General features: G+C 44.2%; 1 protein-coding gene across 1 annotated transcript in view; it reads right to left on the bottom strand.

Moving 5' to 3' along the window:
• Positions 1 to 23,755, bottom strand: part of LOC126213052 (probable cationic amino acid transporter) — a 717,466-nt gene that overhangs the window by 60,239 nt on the left and 633,472 nt on the right. The window contains exons 10-12 of the mRNA XM_049940623.1: positions 14,921 to 15,040; positions 14,826 to 14,887; positions 9,843 to 9,848 (exon numbers count right to left, since the gene is read on the bottom strand). Of these exons, the coding sequence (XP_049796580.1) occupies positions 9,843 to 9,848; positions 14,826 to 14,887; positions 14,921 to 15,040 (188 nt within the window). The remainder of the gene's footprint in view (positions 1 to 9,842; positions 9,849 to 14,825; positions 14,888 to 14,920; positions 15,041 to 23,755) is intronic.

Below are 23,755 nucleotides of genomic sequence, written 5' to 3'. Positions count from 1 at the left end.
GAGGAATGTTTCCTGAAAGTTGGCCGCACCTTTTTGTAATACCCTGTATAATAAGTGATTTCGCGTTATACATTAAATCTCATAAAATTTAGTATTCCATTTGTTTAGTAGTAGGTCGTGCTTGTCCACTATATGTTCGCAACATTTTGCATTTATAAATGAAGCCATAGTTAAGAAAATTTAGGTTAGCATTGTTATTTTTCAGTATTTTATATAATATGATGTATATCCTACGTAAAAGTCTTTGCTATCGTATACGCCAGTTTCAGCATAAAAGAAGCAAGGTTTTGTGAATAGTTAAACTTTTAATTGTTAATTTAATATATTTGCACTGTAGTTTTGCAGACTTGATTGTTAAAAAAACGTATAAATAGGAGGAGCACAAGACTCAATAATGGACAGTTGGAGACAGTTTAGAGACGCAACCACTGTGTCGCACGTCCGTGCAATAATATAATTGTTGTAATACAGTATTGTGACTATGTAGCCTGTTATGAAATGGTGCAGCTTGTCATAAATAAACCACTATAAAACGACTTGGTACCTGGATCATTTCATTGAATTCACGTAACTTGATCCAGTTAGCAGAGGAAATGGAGCGAGGCAACGACTACTGCAGCAGCAGAAGCAGCAGCAGGAAGCAGATTACTCCGAGTTACACCGAACTAAGATACGTATAAGAAATCAACTGCACTATATAAGTGTCACTGCAGAACTAATTTCTAAAGTGTAATGTTTTCGAAACTGTTCTAGCACTAAACATTTGCATTTGTCTCAAAGTAATTCTACGGGCAACGGCCTTGCCGCAATGGATACACCGGAACTCAAAATATCTACAAAAATAATAACAACAATAATAATACCATAACTAGTAATAAGTAAAATTCCATAAAATAACTTTTTTATACTAATTATTCTCTGTAAATAACTAGATCGTACAATCAATGCTTATTCCAAATTCACTCTGCCATACGTACAAATGTAGCATACAAAGACTCAGAAAAGCTAAATTGCTAAACTACAACAATAAACGGTGCAAGAAACAACTAAAAAACTCTGACTGACAGACTCTCGAAAAATATTTAAAAAAAACACGAAATGAAATAATTACCTGGACAGTACAGTAACAGAAAAATAAAAGCAAAGAAAGGATTGTCTCGTCTTTACAAGTAAAATGTAAACTGTATTTGTAAATCGAAATTGTTATTTTGTAAATAAAAGTCTATATACGTTAAAAAAAAGTTCCCGTGAGATCACCGAAGTTAAGCGGTGTCGGGCGTGGTCGGCACTTGGATGGGTGACCATCCAGGCCGCCATGGGCTGTTGCCATTTTTCGGGGTGCACTCAGCCTCGTGATGCCAATTGAGGAGCTACTCGACCGAACAGTAGCGATTTCGGTCAAGAATACCACCATAAAGACCAGGAGAGCGGTGTGCTGACCACACGCCCCTCCTATCCGCATCCTCCACTGAGGATGACACGGCGGTCGGATGGTCCCGGTCGGCCACTCGTGGCCTGAAGACGGAGTGCTCAAAGTAATTCAATGAGTGGTGACGGCCAATGTGATCAGTAAGAAACACCCCTCGATCAGACGTATCTTGATGTCTATGGGACACAAGAATAACAACAAAGTTTTGAGGTTTTTTGTTAAAATCAAATAATCTCTTTTCGATGTCGAAAATTTTCGGCGCAGCAAAATTTCTCTGTCTTCTCCATGTAACAAAAGTTTCGTTACATCAGGTCAGGTCAAATGTCAAAGCCATGCTAAAGCCCGGTCCACACGCAACGATGTGTCTGCGCAGACATCGGCGCAGATGTCTGTACATGCAAAAGATCGCTGCAAATGTGGTGTGTTCACACGACACAAACCCCAATCTACCACCCGTCCGCCATCTGTCGGTGTAGAAAAGAAATATCAGTGGCAAGCGACTACGCTCCCCGTAAACGTCAAAAATTTAATTCAGTTATTTTGAAATATAGAAATGGAGGAAGTTCTGTTGTGGTCTGTGTTCGCAACTTGTGTTGCAAAAAAACATTCAGACCAACCACAGGAAACAGAGAAGGCGGTAAAAATGGTGTAGACAGTGGCTGCTAAAGCGAAAGCAGTTTTCTCACCTAAATTTACTGCGAGAGTTGCAGGGCGAACCTAACGACTGGCGAAATTATTTGCGGATAAATGTCGAAACTTATAATTATCTCTTAAAGCTTGTAACCCCTCATATTATGAGAAAAAATACTTGTATAGAGAAGGGCAATTTCTCCTCATGAACGGCTGGCAGTAACATTAAGATTCCTAGCAACAGGAAGGAGCTACAAGGATTTGGAATTTTCAACTGCAATATCGAAACAAGAGTTGAGTGCAATAATACCCGCAATTTTTCAATTAGAGCATTGTATGCTGCTGTCTTTTTGTCTCGGTCACTATATTCTTTACTTTAATCTTCCACACACATGGGTGGTTTCTATAAATTTCAATGAATTCACTAACAAACTCTCGAGAACACTGACGAGTATCAGCCATTTTTAATGCCCTGTGCGCACAAATACAAACACTAGACTGAGCAAACAGCTGTTTCGCGCCAGATTTGCGGCGATCTCATGTCCACACGCTCCAACTCGTCTGCGCAGATGTGGTTTGAACCCACAGATTTGAGAGGTTTCGCTCAAACCTCCAACTCCAACTTCCAGGTTTGCACACACCTCAGGTCGGTGCAAATCTTATGTCCACACGCAACGATCTGTCTGCGCAGATGTGATGTGCGCAGACATTTGCGCAGACAGGTCCTTGCTTGTGGACGGGCCTTAATGATTATCTTTGACTTTGAAGGATTAGCTGAATTTTTTTATCTTGGCGGCTCGCGCATGCCCGCCCAGACGCGGGAGATTGCTGCGTTGCCAGTTGCACACGATGCACGCGCCAATAGAAGCAGCGCCATAGTATAGCATAGTTCGCAAGCTTACGCTTAGGGGGGAGCGCGCAGTTTATGAAGTAAAGCCACCACGGCCGCATTAACCCTTTCGCTGCTACAGAGACGTGCTCCACGCATTCCGCGCTGTGCGCGATTTTGTCACTGCACTGCTCGCCTGTGCTGACACATGGTGTTTCCGACTGCTTTGACACACTTATCATTCGATGTGGTTTGAACCCACAGATTTGAGAGGTTTCGCTCAAACCTCCAACTCCAACTTCCAGGTTTGCACACACCTCAGGTCGGTGCAAATCTTCTGTCCACACGCAACGATCTGTCTGCGCAGATGTGATGTGCGCAGACATTTGCGCAGACAGGTCCTTGCTTGTGGACGGGCCTTAATGATTATCTTTGACTTTGAAGGATTAGCTGAATTTTTTTATCTTGGCGGCTCGCGCATGCCCGCCCAGACGCGGGAGATTGCTGCGTTGCCAGTTGCACACGATGCACGCGCCAATAGAAGCAGCGCCATAGTATAGCATAGTTCGCAAGCTTACGCTTAGGGGGGAGCGCGCAGTTTATGAAGTAAAGCCACCACGGCCGCATTAACCCTTTCGCTGCTACAGAGACGTGCTCCACGCATTCCGCGCTGTGCGCGATTTTGTCACTGCACTGCTCGCCTGTGCTGACACATGGTGTTTCCGACTGCTTTGACACACTTATCATTCGATGTGGTTTGAACCCACAGATTTGAGAGGTTTCGCTCAAACCTCCAACTCCAACTTCCAGGTTTGCACACACCTCAGGTCGGTGCAAATCTTATGTCCACACGCAACGATCTGTCTGCGCAGATGTGATGTGCGCAGACATTTGCGCAGACAGGTCCTTGCTTGTGGACGGGCCTTAATGATTATCTTTGACTTTGAAGGATTAGCTGAATTTTTTTATCTTGGCGGCTCGCGCATGCCCGCCCAGACGCGGGAGATTGCTGCGTTGCCAGTTGCACACGACGCACGCGCCAATAGAAGCAGCGCCATAGTATAGCATAGTTCGCAAGCTTACGCTTAGGGGGGAGCGCGCAGTTTATGAAGTAAAGCCACCACGGCCGCATTAACCCTTTCGCTGCTACAGAGACGTGCTCCACGCATTCCGCGCTGTGCGCGATTTTGTCACTGCACTGCTCGCCTGTGCTGACACATGGTGTTTCCGACTGCTTTGACACACTTATCATTCGATGTGGTTTGAACCCACAGATTTGAGAGGTTTCGCTCAAACCTCCAACTCCAACTTCCAGGTTTGCACACACCTCAGGTCGGTGCAAATCTTCTGTCCACACGCAACGATCTGTCTGCGCAGATGTGATGTGCGCAGACATTTGCGCAGACAGGTCCTTGCTTGTGGACGGGCCTTAATGATTATCTTTGACTTTGAAGGATTAGCTGAATTTTTTTATCTTGGCGGCTCGCGCATGCCCGCCCAGACGCGGGAGATTGCTGCGTTGCCAGTTGCACACGACGCACGCGCCAATAGAAGCAGCGCCATAGTATAGCATAGTTCGCAAGCTTACGCTTAGGGGGGAGCGCGTAGTTTATGAAGTAAAGCCACCACGGCCGCATTAACCCTTTCGCTGCTACAGAGACGTGCTCCACGCATTCCGCGCTGTGCGCGATTTTGTCACTGCACTGCTCGCCTGTGCTGACACATGGTGTTTCCGACTGCTTTGACACACTTATCATTCGATGTGGTTTGAACCCACAGATTTGAGAGGTTTCGCTCAAACCTCCAACTCCAACTTCCAGGTTTGCACACACCTCAGGTCGGTGCAAATCTTCTGTCCACACGCAACGATCTGTCTGCGCAGATGTGATGTGCGCAGACATTTGCGCAGACAGGTCCTTGCTTGTGGACGGGCCTTAATGATTATCTTTGACTTTGAAGGATTAGCTGAATTTTTTTATCTTGGCGGCTCGCGCATGCCCGCCCAGACGCGGGAGATTGCTGCGTTGCCAGTTGCACACGATGCACGCGCCAATAGAAGCAGCGCCATAGTATAGCATAGTTCGCAAGCTTACGCTTAGGGGGGAGCGCGCAGTTTATGAAGTAAAGCCACCACGGCCGCATTAACCCTTTCGCTGCTACAGAGACGTGCTCCACGCATTCCGCGCTGTGCGCGATTTTGTCACTGCACTGCTCGCCTGTGCTGACACATGGTGTTTCCGACTGCTTTGACACACTTATCATTCGATGTGGTTTGAACCCACAGATTTGAGAGGTTTCGCTCAAACCTCCAACTCCAACTTCCAGGTTTGCACACACCTCAGGTCGGTGCAAATCTTCTGTCCACACGCAACGATCTGTCTGCGCAGATGTGATGTGCGCAGACATTTGCGCAGACAGGTCCTTGCTTGTGGACGGGCCTTAATGATTATCTTTGACTTTGAAGGATTAGCTGAATTTTTTTATCTTGGCGGCTCGCGCATGCCCGCCCAGACGCGGGAGATTGCTGCGTTGCCAGTTGCACACGATGCACGCGCCAATAGAAGCAGCGCCATAGTATAGCATAGTTCGCAAGCTTACGCTTAGGGGGGAGCGCGCAGTTTATGAAGTAAAGCCACCACGGCCGCATTAACCCTTTCGCTGCTACAGAGACGTGCTCCACGCATTCCGCGCTGTGCGCGATTTTGTCACTGCACTGCTCGCCTGTGCTGACACATGGTGTTTCCGACTGCTTTGACACACTTATCATTCGATGTGGTTTGAACCCACAGATTTGAGAGGTTTCGCTCAAACCTCCAACTCCAACTTCCAGGTTTGCACACACCTCAGGTCGGTGCAAATCTTCTGTCCACACGCAACGATCTGTCTGCGCAGATGTGATGTGCGCAGACATTTGCGCAGACAGGTCCTTGCTTGTGGACGGGCCTTAATGATTATCTTTGACTTTGAAGGATTAGCTGAATTTTTTTATCTTGGCGGCTCGCGCATGCCCGCCCAGACGCGGGAGATTGCTGCGTTGCCAGTTGCACACGATGCACGCGCCAATAGAAGCAGCGCCATAGTATAGCATAGTTCGCAAGCTTACGCTTAGGGGGGAGCGCGCAGTTTATGAAGTAAAGCCACCACGGCCGCATTAACCCTTTCGCTGCTACAGAGACGTGCTCCACGCATTCCGCGCTGTGCGCGATTTTGTCACTGCACTGCTCGCCTGTGCTGACACATGGTGTTTCCGACTGCTTTGACACACTTATCATTCGATGTGGTTTGAACCCACAGATTTGAGAGGTTTCGCTCAAACCTCCAACTCCAACTTCCAGGTTTGCACACACCTCAGGTCGGTGCAAATCTTCTGTCCACACGCAACGATCTGTCTGCGCAGATGTGATGTGCGCAGACATTTGCGCAGACAGGTCCTTGCTTGTGGACGGGCCTTAATGATTATCTTTGACTTTGAAGGATTAGCTGAATTTTTTTATCTTGGCGGCTCGCGCATGCCCGCCCAGACGCGGGAGATTGCTGCGTTGCCAGTTGCACACGACGCACGCACCAATAGAAGCAGCGCCATAGTATAGCATAGTTCGCAAGCTTACGCTTAGGGGGGAGCGCGCAGTTTATGAAGTAAAGCCACCACGGCCGCATTAACCCTTTCGCTGCTACAGAGACGTGCTCCACGCATTCCGCGCTGTGCGCGATTTTGTCACTGCACTGCTCGCCTGTGCTGACACATGGTGTTTCCGACTGCTTTGACACACTTATCATTCGATTCCACAAAAACTATTTGGCCCAAAAATTAGATTTTTACACATCTTCTTGACTGATACCTTCCCCCCAGTTCCTCTGACTGAAGTGCTTTAAAAAAAAGCCAAACGCGCCCGGTGTAAATAAAACTTTTATTACGGTCGCGAAAGACGGAATATTTCTCAATATTACATACGACACCTATGTGGTACTTAAATTAAATGAGATATTGTTATACAGTAAATTTTATATGAAATTTAGGTACCTTGTCCACATTTCATTCTCAACATTGTGGCAACTAAAATCGACCATACAGAAAGTATACGCTATGGACTTTTACCTCTGCAAACTCTTCAAAATTTCGTGCAATGGTTTACTACATTTAATGCTGCACAATAACTGGGTTGAACATCGAAACAAAATTAAGTCATTTATGGGGGGAAGGTATCAGTCAAGAAGATGTGTAAAAATCTAATTTTTGAGCCAAATAGTTTTTGTGAAATCGAATGATTAAGTGTGTCAAAGCAGTGGGAACACCGTGTGCCTGCACAGGCGAGCAGTGCAGTGATGACAAAATCACGCACAGCGCAGAATGCGGGGAGCACGTGACTGCAGCAGCGAAAGGGTTAATGAAGAGACAAAGCACTAGAAATTTCAAAAAATTGCATTCAAACGAATAAAATTCGTGAAGTAAGACACTTCGATATTGTTTTTAAATAAAGAAAATATTTAGTATTGCACAAAGTTTGAACTCTTTACCTATCGCTTACTAATCCAACACCTTAACTGTTACGCTAGCGCAGCTCACCCTACAATGCCTCTCCATGAGGAATCTAACAGGACACGCAAAATTCTGACAAACACTGTTGGTATGCCTATGAATTACTCGCACTTCGTCGAAGTACAATAGGAAATAAACAATTACCGCCGTTCTTTATTGCGAAAAAGCGGTTCGTGAAATTGATACAAACACCTTTCCTTGCTATCGCCTGAATTAAGAGTCTTATTGCTTGTTTGGTTTAATTAATTAATAGAAAATGAAGCAATTGGTATAAAGAATGGTTTTTCCAAACTTTCAAAAAACAAAGTCTGCTATCAAGACATTGCTTTTGTTCTATTACTTTATTTATGACTGAACGTTTCTAAAACTGAAGACACTCGTCCGTACTCTGCTCTGTAGTCGAGATCTGGCAACGTCGTTCTCTGTTCATTGGCTGACTGTATTTTTTGACGTCAGATGCGCAGAACGAACCTAAACTCGGCCGCCAACATAAATGTCGCGCACTTTAGTTCATCTTGAATTCGTACCACAGGGACAAGCTGTTAGTCGATGGTACTATCGGGAGGTGTTGCGACGTTGCTACAAAATGTGAGAAGGAACCGGCCAGAAATGTGGCGAAACAATTCATGGGCCTTGCATCACTGCAACGCAGCACCCACACTTTCATCCCTGTAGGTGCGTGACTATTGCACAAGAAACGCTATCACTGTGCTACCTCAACCTCCGTACTCTCCAGATATGGATCCTGCGGACACTTTTTTTTAAATTTCCAAAGGCGAAAACCCCGTTGAAAGGGTGAAGATTTGCGACGATAGACGAGATAAAAGAAAGTTCGCAGACGGCGCTTCGCGTGATCGAGAATGAGGCGCACGAAGACTGCTTCCGGGAATGGAAACGCGGGTGGCAGCAGTGTATCAGTTGTGATGAAGAGTATTTCGAAGGAGACCATGCACAATAAGTGAAAGGTAAGCACAGAACAGATTTGTGGACAAAATTTCGGAATGTTTTGAACAGACGTCATACTTGACTGAGAGGTAGCGGCTGCGCAACACGTCTGCTGCAGAAATGAATACGGATCCCTACTTGCGAAAAAATATCTACATCCATACCCCGAAAACCACGGTACAGTGCGTGGTGGAGGGTGCCTTGTACCACTCCTGGTCAGGCGCGGCTGGTAATTAAAGGCTCTGAGGCGGAGCCGTCCCAAAATATATGTTAAAGTAAATTTCGCAAGAACGTATTACATAATTTAAATTATCAGGACGAATTTCGCATATTTCCCATTCCGATTAAAATAACGACGGTGAACGTTTTTGGAACTGCTTGTATCGATAGATGTTTTCCGAACGGTTAGTAATGTTTAGGCTGCGCCTTGGAACGTCCGTAAGCTGCATGTAGTAGCGGTTTGGGGGCGTGGCTTCTACATAGTACTGCTCTTTATGGGCGACCCGAAGGCTCAGAGCTTGCAGCCTAAGGGTGTCATACCAACCACCACACGTTTTTCACGTTCCACTATCTATGTAATAAAGGAATGTAGAGTGGCCGAAACTTCGCTATCCAATCTCTGTCTCTGCACATCTCTACTACGCTTCGATGTGTCATTAATCTACGTTTAGTATTATTGTTTTGATAATGTTTTACATAGTTGTTTTGTTTCTGCCATTGGCTATTTTATCCACATTTACAATAAGTTTGCAAATATCCCGCCAGAGTGCACTAGACTACAGTAACATAACAGTACTACCATCTAGCGAGAGTTTCATAAGTGGTTAGAGGACAAAGCGCGCGAAATTTGTCCCATTTTACTTTCCTTGCTTGCTGATGCTGACTGCTTTTGTTGATATCGTGTGATATTAGTAAGTTTCTTTTTCGGAGTGTATTTTGCAAGATTTTAGTGAGTTTTACTTGCACAAGACCTGTGACGTCACCAAAACATCACAGTATCGTCATGCGAACTCGTAAACTTCCAGCTTTGGAGGTAAAGCACAATAAACGCCTTAAGTTTAGAACTGAAAACACCTAAAATATTAAGCAGCCGCAAAGTTAAGATTCGTCGCATTAAAGATCTCTCCGAAACGCGTCTTTTCATATGATTTGCTGCAAAGTGTCAGAAAATGTAATGATGACGTATAATAACACTAACCAAAGATTTTAACTCGAAGTTAGCTTCTAATGATATTTAATACCTGATTATAGAAGATAGAGTACGTAAAATTATAGGTAGAGAGTGATACGCCCACCCCCCTCCCCCTGAATCCTTAGTTGTTTATGTCAGACTAATCTGTAGCGTAACCCGACGTCTATGTTGGCTCCGATCGATAAATACCGCAGCCTTCCCCGGTACAGAAACCACGAGTCGCGCCTGCTCCTGGTCGTTCCTTTTCCTGTTCCACTCGCAGACAGAGCGACGGGAAAACGAGTATCTATAAGCCCACGTATCAATCCCGATTTCTTGTATCTTATCTTTGCTCTCGTCACGCGAAATGTATGTAGGCGGCAGTAGGATCTTTTTGCGGTGAGCTTAAAATGCTATAAATTTTTTTCAGTAGTGTTCCTCGAAAAAAAAAAAAAAGTCGCCTTCCCTTCCGGGACTCACATTTGAGTTTGCAAACCATCTCTGTAACACTAGCTAGTGTAATGCTCGAAATTACGGGTGACAAATTTAGCAACCCATCTCGGAACTGCTTCGATGTCTTTCTTTAATACAACCAGGTGCAGATCCCAGTGTAGCATTACACGAGTAGGTCCAATATAGTCAGATCTACTTTGCGTCACGTGAGTGTAGGGGAGTCGAAATAAGCAGTGACCATAGACCTCATATCAACTTGAGGTTTGTTTCCTACATGTAATTCATTTCTAAATTTTATTATTTGCACAGTAAAGAATTTAATTATGTTCAACATTTAATAGATAATGAGTTTTAATTAGACAGATATAAATATGTTTTGGCATAGCAAATCACCTTGTTGCATCAGGCATGATCATAGAGTAAAAATATCTCTGGAGTGAGCATTGCGTCCTGCGCATGTTGTCAACATTAAACTGGAATTGTCACGTGATCTAGGGACGACGTCGATTGTTTAACACCAATTCACGTCCGCCATCAGGTAACGTCACGTCTCGTCACATAACACCAAAACATTCTACAATACCTTTCGAATGGAGGCATTCGCACAGGTCGTCAACGGAACGTCACATCATCGGTACGTCAAGGTTTCTCGGGAAGAAAATTTTGACGGTACCAGTCTATTAACATCTTCAATTAACCTATTTTCGCCGCGCTCATTCTCCTTATAATAGTGGATTTTGTACTGTTGTATCTTCATAATCTTTATTTTACAATAGCGCTTTGTTTTAGTGACACATTGGAGATGTTCCAGGACGACTGGGATATTTTTTCCACTTTCTTACACAACCGAGGTCGTATACCTGAAGGCGAAAAGTTATTTAGGTTTTACGATAACACAACGGCGCTGACGCCCACAATGGATATGTATAAGAACATAAGTAGACGAAGCAAATTCCATCGTATGACATTTGAAGCAAAAAAGTCAGCTTTAATGAAGGAGTAAAATACAGTTGTTTATGACGTTATTATTTACGTAAGAAAAAACATAATGGATAAGTTTAACAGGCTTCATTAATTCGTTTGAAGCTTTCTTTGATGTGTACGAATGTACATATATTCCCTAGCAAATAATTGTCGATGTTTTGAAACGTTGTCTCACTTCTCAGTAATTTAGCAAACATAATGGATCAAGAACATAGGTTATAAAGTTTGCTTCGGCCATTGACCAATTTTGTCGTTGTTAGCTGCTCACTTCTGATACTATAACATTTTATGCATATTAGGGATGGTGACTCAAAACCCCAATTTCGCCGTTCAGTACTGTGTTAAGCGACTTGACGAGATGTGACACGAAAGACATTGTAAAGACATGCTAACGTGAAGCTTCTGTGACGTCATGTTCGTTCATTTTGCTCTTCAAAGCTAAGAGCCCAATTTATTTCAAATATCAGACGTAAACTGCTATGGTGCCTGCAAACGTCTATACTAAATCCACAGCACTTACGAAGGGAATCTGTCTTTATTAGCGATATGACAACATTCAAAATTTATAGGACAAATGTCGGACAAATCTACGGCGTCCCGAGATCACGTGACCATCGTGGCAACGTATGTTGACAACACAAAATCTGTTCTGCGCATGTGAATGCTCACTCCAGAGATATTTCTACTCTATGGGCATGATACGTTTTCTCTTTGTTAAGAACAAAAACTTCTGTATTGCTCGAGTGCGCGATCACATAGTCGTCGAGTGCGGATCTGCTGTAACTTTCATGAATGGGCATAGAATTGTTAATTTACAACCCGGAGTTGATTTAAAGATTATTCTAGGGAACCACGGCCCGACTTTGGTGCAAACAAATCGCGCGCGAATTGTCAAATATCGGCGCAGAGTTTAACCCTTTGTTTCCTGACATAAGATAAAATTTACTTTTTAACATTTTCTTTGCAGAATTTATGCTATTGTGGCCTCAAATGATGGTAGGATTTTTTGTAAAATTTTATTTTATTTTTCACAACTTTTTTCTCTCCTGGTACTCAGAAGTACCGTCAGACTCCATGGACAGAATCACAACATGCGCAGAAAAATGCTCCAATTTTTATAACTTGTACTTTATGCCACATAAATATTAAATATTTTTACATTAGAAAATTAACAGAAATATGATATTTCTGAATTTTTTTTAAATTTCGCATAAATTTATTCTAGAGCAACTTCACAATACATAGTAACTTAGTTACACATTTTTGACAGTATATACATATCACACATTTAGTGATACCTCATGAAATTGTAGGAAACAGTTATTTTTCTCATTGCAGCACAAATACACTTTACATGTACTACATTGAGAATGTGGTCTCGACTGAATTTTATTTTTCGCACACATTTCGCATCGTCCTCTTTTACAACTGAACACTACAAAATGGTTCCCTCGGTTGCCAAGACATACATCCTTCGGAACAGAAAAGCTATCCTTCCTTCTCTTTGGGAGAGTTATTTCATCTTTACCAGAGTTTCTCTTTGTGAGCTTTGGCACTTGCTGTTCATTCATTAGCCCTAGTGCCACAGCACGCCTGAATTCCAGCAGTGGCAGTGCCCCATGTAGATCACTGAAAATGACGTAAGCATTGACAAAAGCAATTTGTATTGCTCCCCAGAAGAGACGGTGCCACCATTTCTTTGATCGCTTGTCAAGACCATAAGTTCAACGTAATCTGTCTGCATGATCCACACCACCCATGTTTTTATTGTAATCACATACAATAACTGGACATGTTATATTCATACTAGTTCCATCTTCCAGTTTTCTTGTCACTACGCTCTGTTCAGTGCCATGGAAGTTTGACGCAAAATACACTACTTTACTTTCCTTCCACTGAAATACTGTTAGGTCTAAAGATGACTCTCTGTGATTTGATTTAGACATTTTTCTTTAGGTAAATTCCCTGGCAAACATTTCCTGTTTGTTCTAATTGTTCCACAAGCAAATGTATTTACGGGTTTCTGTGTGAGAAAAAGTGGACAGAACAATAGTGAGAGGTAACGCATTGCTGCTACAATAAAGTGTTCGCACAACCTGACGGTACTAATAAGTCCGCCTTATATTTTCCACTTCATCTCATTCACTTGTAACGTAATGCTTCAAACTATTATAAAAAAACAAAGAAGGTAAGTACGTACAATGGAAAATTCAACGGAAGTTTCAATAAATTGCGCACAAATTCAGGCAACACCATGGAAACAAGCACATACAATCTTCTGTTTTCACAGCAGCGTGCGAAAAACAATTTCAAGCTCTGACCGCCAGAGAGGTCTATGTATTGCACAATAACATCTATGAAACAGTAGAGCAGAGTTACTGTTACGTACCGAAACGCTCTCAGGTCACGAAACTGCACCACGAGAAAATAATGAGAGTCAAAACTTACTGGTACTTTTAAGTACCGTCAGGCAACAAAGGGTTAAGATACGCGGCTGGATATCGGGCGTTATCGTCGCGTGTGTGATTCAGTAACATTAACCGCAATTTACGGACATCAGCTTGATAATAACTATCAAAGACGTATAAGAGCGGCATAGTAATCGTCTTGATACTTAAAGCAAGCGAGAAGCGATTTACAGTCGGGATACGACAAATATTAATCATTGCATAGTCAGCTTGTTGATACGTTACTTAGTAACTCACAAACTGACAGTGATAGAATTATTGAAACGATCTTTGAAGTATTAATGACCACTACACACACATCAGAAACTAATTGCTCTCACTGTCAGTGACTTCTGGATTCGATGAGTTGTTTTTTTTTATAATTTTTGCTAACTGGTATTAATAAACTTCTTTCGAGGTTGAAACTTCATCAATAGTGTCGTGCTCATTCAGTTTAGTAGAGCGATAGATAGTACTAGCTATGCTACTATTTATAGTTTTAAAAGAAAAGAGAGCACATACCTGTTTTTTTCTTTCGAGAAATGTTCGCACTTCAGTTGTCAGTCTTCTCAAACCAGAGGCGCGAGTGACGCTCCCTCACAGCACTACGATATCGTGAACCACCACGCACATGTGCCCCCTTCTCACTACATTTCTGCATTGAAAACCCTGAGATATAGCCGCGGTACGAAGAAGGAAGAAAGAAGAGGAAAGATCAGCGAAAGAAACGGAGCAAAGAGAGAAGGGGAGGTCACACCAGGCACTTGAGCAGTACTCAAGAACAGGTCTCACCAGTGTCCAACATCCGGTCTCCTTTACAAATGAATCACGCTTCTCTAAAGTTCTGCCAAGAAACTGAATTCGGCCATTCGCCTTACCTACCATAGTTCTCGCACGCTCATTACATTTATGGCGACAATGCTTCTCGCTTTACAGTATCTTTCTTCCTAGGCACATTATTAACTCTGTTAATAAGAAATGTGAATGGCGCTAGTGACATTCTCAGATGGCTGAAATAACGTCTCAGATCTTCCAGAGTAATCTGTTTCATCAAGATCGCGGAGCAATCCAATCTAGAGCAGAAACATGTCTTTCTTATGCACAGTGATTTCAAGCAGAGAAGCATTATCTGTGCCCCTACTCTTGGAGCAGCCAAGACATTCATTGCAGAGACGACTCCAGCACTCGCGAAACGACGAAACTGCAGTGAACGCTGGTGTCGCCGTGTCTACAGCTCTACACGAAACCAGTTTCACGAAATTGATTCCATGAAACTGGTTTCGCGAAATTGGTTCCATGAAACCAGTTTCACAAAATTGTTTCCATGAAACCAGTTTCGCGAAATAGGTTTCACGAAGCGTGTGTCGCGAAACTGGTTCCACGGTACGAGTGTCGCCCACCTGCGGGTGACGCGGCGCACCATGACGCGCTGGTGGTGGGCGCCGTGGTGCGAGAGGGGCGGCTGCCCCACCACGCCGACGCCACCCATGCCGACGCCGGGCGCCACCACGCCCACGCCCGCCCCCAGCGTCGTGGCGCCGCCGCCGCCGCCGCCGCCGCTGCCTCCCAGCGCCGCTCGCAGCTGGTCCGGCTGCAGCTGGTTTCCGTACAGCACCTGCCACAGAGACGCACACTCGCCTCGTCATACAGCCAGCGCTACGGGGCGCCAGTTGTAAAGTTTCAGTTGCCAGTTACTCTGTTTTGTAAGAATGCAGAGTTTGGCGGCGGTAACATTGAATAAGATGATGATGATGATGATGATGATGACGACGACGTCATTCTGAATGGAGAGAAGTCTTCTGAAGTAAGAGTGATTTCAGGTGTGCCGTAGGGGAGTGTCGTAGGACAGTTGCTATTCACAATATATATATAACATTGGAAGTTCAAAATGGTTCAAATGGCTCTGAGCACTATGGGACTCAACTTCTGAGGTCATTAGTCCCCTAGAACTTAGAACTAGTTAAACCTAACTAACCTAAGGACGTCACACACATCCACGCCCCAGGCAAGATTCGAACCTGGGACCGTAGTGGTCTCGCGGTTCCAGACTGCAGCGTCTAGAAGCGCACGGCCACTTCGGCCGGCATTGGAAGTTCACTGAGGCTTTTTGCGGATGATGCTGTAGTATATCGAGAGGTTGTAACAATGGAAAATTGTACTGAAATGCAGGAGGATCTGCAACGAATTGACGCATGGTGCAGGGAATGGCAATTGAATCTCAATGTAGACAAGTGTAATGTGCTGCGAATACATAGAAAGAAAGATCCCTTATCATTTAGCTACAACATAGCAGGTCAGCAACTGGAAGCAGTTAATTCCATAAATTATCTGGGAGTAGGCATTAGGAGTGATCTAAAAAGGAATGGCCATATAAAATTAATCGTCGGTAAAGCAGATGCCAGACTGAGATTCATAGGAAGAATCCTAAGGAAATGCAATCCGAAAACAAAGGAAGTAGGTTACAGTACGCTTGTTCGCCCATTGCTCAGATACTGCTCACCGGTGTGGGATCCGTACCAGATAAGGTTCATAGAAGAGATAGACAAGATCCAACGGAGAGCAGCGCGCTTCGTTACAGGATCATTTAGTAATCGCGAAAGCGTTACGGAGATGGTAGATAAACTCCAGTGGAAGACTCTGCAGGAGAGACGCTCTGTAACTCGGTATGGGCTTTTGTTAAAGTTTCGAGAACATACCTTCACCGGGGAGTAAAGCAGTACATTACTCCCCCCTATGTATATATCGCGAAGAGACCATGAGGATAAAGTCAGAGAGACTAGAGCCCACACAGAGACATACCGACAATCTTTCTTTCCACGAACAATACGATACTGGAACAGAAGGGAGAACCGATAGAGGTACTCAAGGTACCCTCCGCCACACACCGTGAGGTGGCTTGCGGAGTATGGATGTAGATGTAGGCGCTCAACTGCACAGTCATCAGCACCCATACAAAGTCCCAATTTTTACACATTCCATTTTTTTTTCACATTCCAATCGAGCAATTGTCACAAATTATGATGATGATGATGAAATGATGAAGACAAACTAACACCCAGTCCCCAGGCAGAGAAAATCCACAACCTGGCCGGGAATCGAAGCCGGGACCCCATGGTACCAACGCTAGCCATTGGACCAAAAGCTGCGGACTGAATAAGATGTTCTCCGACTCTCACAAACCTTAACTGGTTAAAATGCTTTCGATCAAGTACGCTTTGGGCATTACCGAGAAGAATGGCTGCTGATGTGTTGTTGGTGCCAGAGGTGTACACATTGCGCTGTTGACCTCCCCATCATTGCCTGTTACCCAGGCAGGCCAGCGCCCCACGTTATCAGCAGAATGGAGAGGTTGGTTTATTCCCGTCCAAGCCAGTTTGTGCCCAAACCAAGCAGGCTATAGGACTTTTGCTTTCCTGCTCATCTTCCCACAGTGCTATGCTATGTAGCAGTTTATAGTGTCTGCGCCCATTTTAATATTATGAATAGCTTCCGGAAGTTGTTGAAAAGTCTTTTTTAAGTCCAAGCATCAGAAAACAAGGCTCAGTGTAATATATATTCATTTTGGGTCACTGTAGTCCAGAAAATGGTGGATTTTGTTTGTCCTCTTTTCCTGTTCGGTGTACGAGGGTGGTTTGAAAAGTTCTGCGAACAGAATAGAAAAAAGCACTTACATCACTGAAATTTTTTCTATTTTTCAATGTAGTCTCCATGTAGATCAATGCTCTTGGTTGAACGATGTTCCAGAGCCTTGATTCCATCTCGAAAATGAGTTTCCTCCAGGCCTGCAAAATGGTTGTCAACTCCAGCTATCAATTCTTTGTTTGGAGTGAGTCTTCGTCCACCGAGAAAAATTTTCAGTTTTGGGAGGAGATGGAAGTCTGACGGAGCCATATCAGATGAATCAGGCGGGTGTGGCAACAATTCATACCTTAGTTCGTGTAATTTTGCCATGGCGACGGCACATGTGTGCGGGCGCCCATTGTCTTGATGGAAGCTGAGTTTCTTCCTTGCTAAACCTGGCCTTTTTTCACGTATCTTTTGTTGCAATTTGTCCAGGAGGCTAGCATAGTATTCTCCAGTAATTGTTAGTCCAGTGGGGAGATAATCTACAAACAGAACCCGTTCGCACCCAGACCACTGATGCCATGACCTTCCCAGCCACAGGAATTGTCTTTGCTTTCTTTGGTGGCAGAGAATCAGCATGTTTCCACTGCTTTGACTGTTGTTTTGTCTCTGGGGTATAGTAGTGCATGCAAGTTTCGTCTGTGGTCACAAATTCGCGCAACAAATCCTGTTTGTTTCTCCTAAAACGGGCCAAACATTTTTTCTGATATGTCCGTTCTCGTACGTTTTTGATCCAGCTTCAAGAGTCGCGGTACCCACCTTGCAGATAATTTTTCCATTTCTAATTCTTTAGTTAAAATGTGATATACCCTTTCAGATGACATCTGGCAAGCATGAGCAATTTCACGCACTTTCAGTCGGCGATCCTCCATGATCATTTTGTTCAGCTTTCAATGATTTCTGGAGTAGTGACACATCTTGGCCGACGACTGCGCGGACCATCATCTAAGCTCTCCAGACCAAATTTAAATTCATTTGTCCAGTGAGCAGCAGTTGAATATGAAGGAGCAGAGTCCCCCAGTGTACTCTGGAAATCGGCACGAATGTCCTTTGCTTTCATACCTTTCTTTACGAAGTATTTAATTACTGCTCGAATCTCGATTTTTTTCCATCTTCACAAATCACTACGTGGGAACAACAACGGAGACACGTCATGGCTAAAGCTGTCTTCCAAGACCACTGACGTGGCACGTGTTTACAGGCAACAGTCCAATGAATTTCACGTGGGCAACTCGCTGCGCTAGCGCTGACCTCTCGCGGTGATTCCGAGAACTCTTCAAACCACCCTCATATTTCTGGCTTATTTATTTATTTCGATTTGAATTGATTTCTCTGTAACTTCACTCACTTTCGACTAGTACTAGCTATCATCAGGTCACGTGCTCCCTACAGTGAGCAAAAACAAGTTTGAAAGTCGAGATCCTTTGCACCTAAGAATCTGAACATGACTATTATACTGCTACACCAAATAAAGTAAGGTTTTTGAACTCTAATTTCTGTAACCTTCGTGGGTTCCACCCACATACAAGGTGCGACAATAAAGTAATGAGAGTGATGTGAAAAAAATGTTGCTTACTGTTTTAGTTAAGTTTGGTGTTGTCTCCTTCAAAGTAGTTCCCTTCTGATTGCACACACTTTTGATGGTAACATTTCTGAAACTCATCTTCCCTAATATCCTCCAAGACCCTCGTCACAGCTTTTTGGACATCTTGTGTCGTTTGAAAATGGTGTCCCTTGACCGCCACTTTGACTCTTGGAAATAGAAAAAAGTCGCACGGTGCGATATCTGGTGAATAAGGTGGCTGTGGTAGTACTGAAATTCGTTTTGAGGTTAAAAATTGCTGTACTGACAGAGCAGTATGGGATGGCGCATTATTGTGATGCAGAATCCAATTATCAGCAATGTTGGCACGGACACGAAGAACTCTTTTACGAAATCTTTCTAAAATCTCTTTCTAGTAATATTGGTTAACTGTTTGTCCAGGAGGCACCCACTATTTATGAACAACTCCCTTGGAATCAAAGAAGCATACAAGCATGCATTTCTTTTTTGACTTTGACATGCGAGCTTTTTTTGGTCTGGGTGATCCCTTTGAGCACCATTGCGAACTTTGGCGTTCTGTCTCTGGATCGTACTGAAAAAACCAACTTTCGTCACCAGTGATAACACAGCTCAACAATTCTGGTTTGATTTCCGTTTGCTCTTTCAGATCGGCCGCCACATTTTTCCGTGTTTCTCACTGTTGTGGAGTGAGATTTTTGGGAATCATTTTTGCACAAATCTTTCTCATACCAAGATCTTCAGTCATTATTAGACAAACCGTTTCTCGATTGATGTTCAGTTCTTCTGCAATTATTTTCACGGATAATCTTCGATCAAATAGAACGAGTTCACGCACCCTGGCCAAGTTAACATCAGTGCGTGAGGTTGATGGTCGTCCACCGCGGTCTTCATCTTCAACATTGGTTCTGCTGTCACTAAACATTTTATGCCAATGAAAAACTTGAGCTCTTGACATAACCTCCTCTCCAAAAGCCTTCTGAAGCTTACTGTAAGTTGTCGTCGCGTTTTCACTCAATGTAACGCAAAAAGAAATGGCACACCTCTTCGCAATACTATGCGGTTCCATTTCCTTGACGAGAGACACAAACAGGTGTTAACTCACGACTGAGCAGCTGCATCGATGGGCCGCTTGGACTAGAAGCAGCTTATAGACCAAGACCAAAGATATTGGGCCTACACAAGCCTGCAGGGTTGCCACATCTTGCAAAGAAAGTCAGTCTCATTACTCTATTGTTGCATCTCGTATCATTCCAGGTATACCAATTTCAACCAGTTTTTCCAGAATGTGCACTATGTGTTTTCTGAATTGATTCGAAGTTACTAAATTAGTTCATTCTAAACTACCCAATTACATCTTATCAAACAAGAAGTTCATTTTTTCATATTATGCTAATGTAAGAGGTACATATCTGAAAGAAGGAGCTTTTCTGTCATACTAAGATTATGTTGCATTCCCCGAGAATGTGGTTTTTACTGAGCGAACTGTTTTTCCTTTTTCAGTCAATGCCTGCACTAAACTTAGAAAGTCTATGTACTGGTAAATAGCCTTAAGTTATTAGCAAACATTTTCACACACTTGTCAACCATTACAGCCTTGTCCTCTCTCAAAATATTTATAGATTAAGGAAGTTGCTGATCAAATTTACAAACATTTCGTAACATACTCGAGGTTCCCAAAGCATTGCAAGGCAACTATCAAATTATTTGAAACTGTCTCATAAAAATGCAACAACTTTTCCCATGCTCGACTTGGGCAATGTTTCGTGAATGGTATATATTCCCAAATCCTTAATTTCTCCTCAACCTCCTTTAAGTTTGGTTTCTTAATTTTGCTGCTCCTATAGTTACATACAGTGATACTACCTGCACAAATACATGGCTAATCTCTACTAACACCGGAGTGACAGCACAACCTGTTGTGTGATTCAGCAGGCCGAACAAGTCCCTTGAACCTTTCGTGGCTAGTGGAAACCCAAGTTGGCCTGCTTTAACCACTGTAAAGTAGTTTCCACTCCGGTAGGTTGAGCTGGTTTAAGGGTTGTGGCAGTGATACGGGCAGGCAGGCTGGAAGGGGAATTTGTACACCTCTGTCTGATATGGCCTTACGTACTTTAACTGCTGGCTGTGCTGTCACTGGTACTCACGGCATCGCCACATACGTGCTCAGGTTGACTCCCAGACAGACAGTCCACAGCTTGTGGTCTTGCGGTAGCATTCTCGCTTCCCGGGTTCGATTCCCGGCGGGGTCAGGGGTTTTCACCTGCCTCGAGATGACTGGGTGTTTGTGTTGTCCTCATCATTTCATAATCATTCGTGCAAGTGGAAGAATGGACTGCGAAAAGGTTGGCAATTTGTACAGGCACTGATAACCGCGCAGTTGAGCACCCGCAATCCACAAATCATCTGACAGACAGACAGCCAAACAACAAAGTTATTTGATAAGGGTTCCGCTTTACCAGTTGCAGTCGAGAATCCTAAAAATCTCCAACAACACCATCAGAAAAGATGGCGGCCTGCAACTCAGCACGGAGTGGCATTATGCGATCACGAGGTTGATGTGGAAGCATCAGAAATGGAGTCAACATACATACATAGGGGTGCTGTGACAATGGGCCTCACAAGAAATAAGGGCTCTGCAACAAACTGGAGACATCACACTAGTGGCCTTGTCTACCGTATACAGGGTGTTACAAAAAGGTGCGGCCAAACTTTCAGGAAACAAAGAAAGAAAATATGTTATGTGGACATGTGTCCAGAAACGCTTACTTTCCATGTTACAGCCCATTTTATTACTTCTCTTCAAATCACATTAATCATGGAATGGGAACACACAGCAACAGAAAGTACCAGCGTGACTTCAAACACTTTGTTACAGGAAATGTTCAAAATGTCCTCCGTTAGCGAGGATACGTGCATCCGCCCTCTGTCGCATGCAATCCCTGATGCAGCCCTGGAGAATGGCGTATTGTATCACAGCCGTCCACAATACGAGCACGAAGAGTCTCTACATTTGGTACCGGGGTTGCGTAGACAAGAGCTTTCCAATGCCCCCATAAATGAAAGTCAAGAGAGTTGAGAGGTCACGGAATTGGTCCGCCTCTACCAATCCGTCGGTCACCAAACCTGTTGTTGAGAAGCGTACGAACACTTCGACTGAAATGTGCAGGAGCTCCATCGTGCATGAACCACATGTTGTGTCGTACTTGTAAAGGCACATGTTCTAGCAGCACAGCTAGAGTATCCCGTATGAAATCATGATAACGTGCTCCTTTGAGCGTAGGTGGAAGAACGTGGGGCCCAATCGAGACATTACCAACAATGCCTGCCCAAACGTTGACAGAAAATTTGTGTCGATGACGTGATTGCACAATTGCGTGCGGATTCTCGTCAGCCCACACATGTTGATTGTGAAAATTTACAATTTGATCACGTTGGAATGAAGCCTCATCCGTAAAGAGAACATTTGCACTGAGATGAGGATTGACACATTGTCGGATGAATCATTCGCAGAAGTGTACCCGTGGAGGCCAATCAGCTGCTGATAGTGCCTGCACACGCTGTACACGGTACGGAAACAACTGGTTCTCCCGTAGCACTCTCCATACAGTGACGTGGTCAACGTTACCTTGTACAGCAGCAACTTCTCTGACGCTGACATTAGGGTTATCGTCAACTGCACGAAGAATTGCCTCGTCCATTGCAGGTGTCCTCGTCGTTCTAGGTCTTCCCCAGTCGCGAGTCATATGCTGGAATGTTCCGTGCTCCCTAAGACGCCGGTCAATTGCTTCGAACGTCTTCCTGTCGGGACACCTCCGTTCTGGAAATCTGTCTCGATACAAACGTACCGCGCCACGGCTATTGCCCCGTGCTAATCCGTTCATCAAATGGGCATCTGCCAACCCCGCATTTGTAAACATTGCACTGACTGCAAAACCACGTTCGTGATGAACACTAACCTGTTGACGCTACGTACTGATGTGCTCGATGCTAGTACTGTAGAGCAATGAGTCGCATGTCAACACAAGCACCGAAGCCAACATTACCTTCCTTCAATTGGGCCAACTGGCGGTGAATCGAGGAAGTACAGTACATAGTGACGAAACTAAAATGAGCTCTAACATGGGAATTAAGCGTTTCTGGACACATGTCCACATAACATCTTTTTTTTATTTGTCTGTGAGGAATGTTTCCTGAAAGTTTGGTCGTACCTTTTTGTAACACCCTGTACGATGAACATTCAGTTCCGTGCAGTGCCCAGGGGAAATCAGTATGGCTGTGGAAAGATACCCACTAAAGGTTTTAGGTACCCATTGAATGTCGTAGCTTTGTTGCGTGATACTGAGAACTTGCACATATTTAAATGTGCAGTTAAAAGTTATTAAGGTCATTGGTAATAGTAATCCACCCCTCGTCTGAGACGGCTGTTGAGACCTCTAGGGTTAGGTGCCGTGTCCCACATGGGAGGGCCTGTATGTTTCCGTGGCCCCGCGTAAGTGCCGTGACATCACAGCCAGCAGCTAGAATATACACTACTGGCCATTAAAATTTCTACACCACGCAGATGACGTGCTACAGATGCGAAATTTAACCGACAGGAAGAAGATGCTGTGATATGCAAATGATTAGCTTTTCAGAGCATTCACTAAAGGTTGGCGCCGGTGGCGACACCTACAACGTGCTGACATGAGGAAAGTTCCCAACCGACTTCTCATACACAAACAGCAGTTGCCTGGTGAAACGTTGTTATGATGCCTCGTGTAAGGAGGAGAAATGCGTACCATCACGTTTTAACTTTGATAAAGGTCGAATTGTAGCCTATCGCGAATGCGGTTTATCGTATCGTGACATTGCTGCTCGCGTTGGTCGGGATCCAATGACTGTTAGCAGAATATGGAATTGGTGGGTTCAGGAGGTTAATACGGAACGCTGTGCTGGACCCCAACGGCCTAGTATCATTAGCAGTCGAGATGACAGGCATCTTATCCGCATGGCTGTAACGGATCGTGCAGCCACGTCTCGATCCCTGAGTCAACAGATGGGGACGTTTGCAAGACGACAACCATCTGCACGAACAGTTCGACGACATTTGCAGCAGCATGGACTATCAGCTCGGAGACCACGGCTGCGGTTACTTTGACGCTG

This window comes from Schistocerca nitens, chromosome 11 (genome assembly GCF_023898315.1).
Source record: "Schistocerca nitens isolate TAMUIC-IGC-003100 chromosome 11, iqSchNite1.1, whole genome shotgun sequence".
NCBI classification, from domain to species: domain Eukaryota; kingdom Metazoa; phylum Arthropoda; class Insecta; order Orthoptera; family Acrididae; genus Schistocerca; species Schistocerca nitens.
Note: the sequence above shows the minus strand (reverse complement) of the source record. Positions and strands in the feature narration are given on the sequence as shown.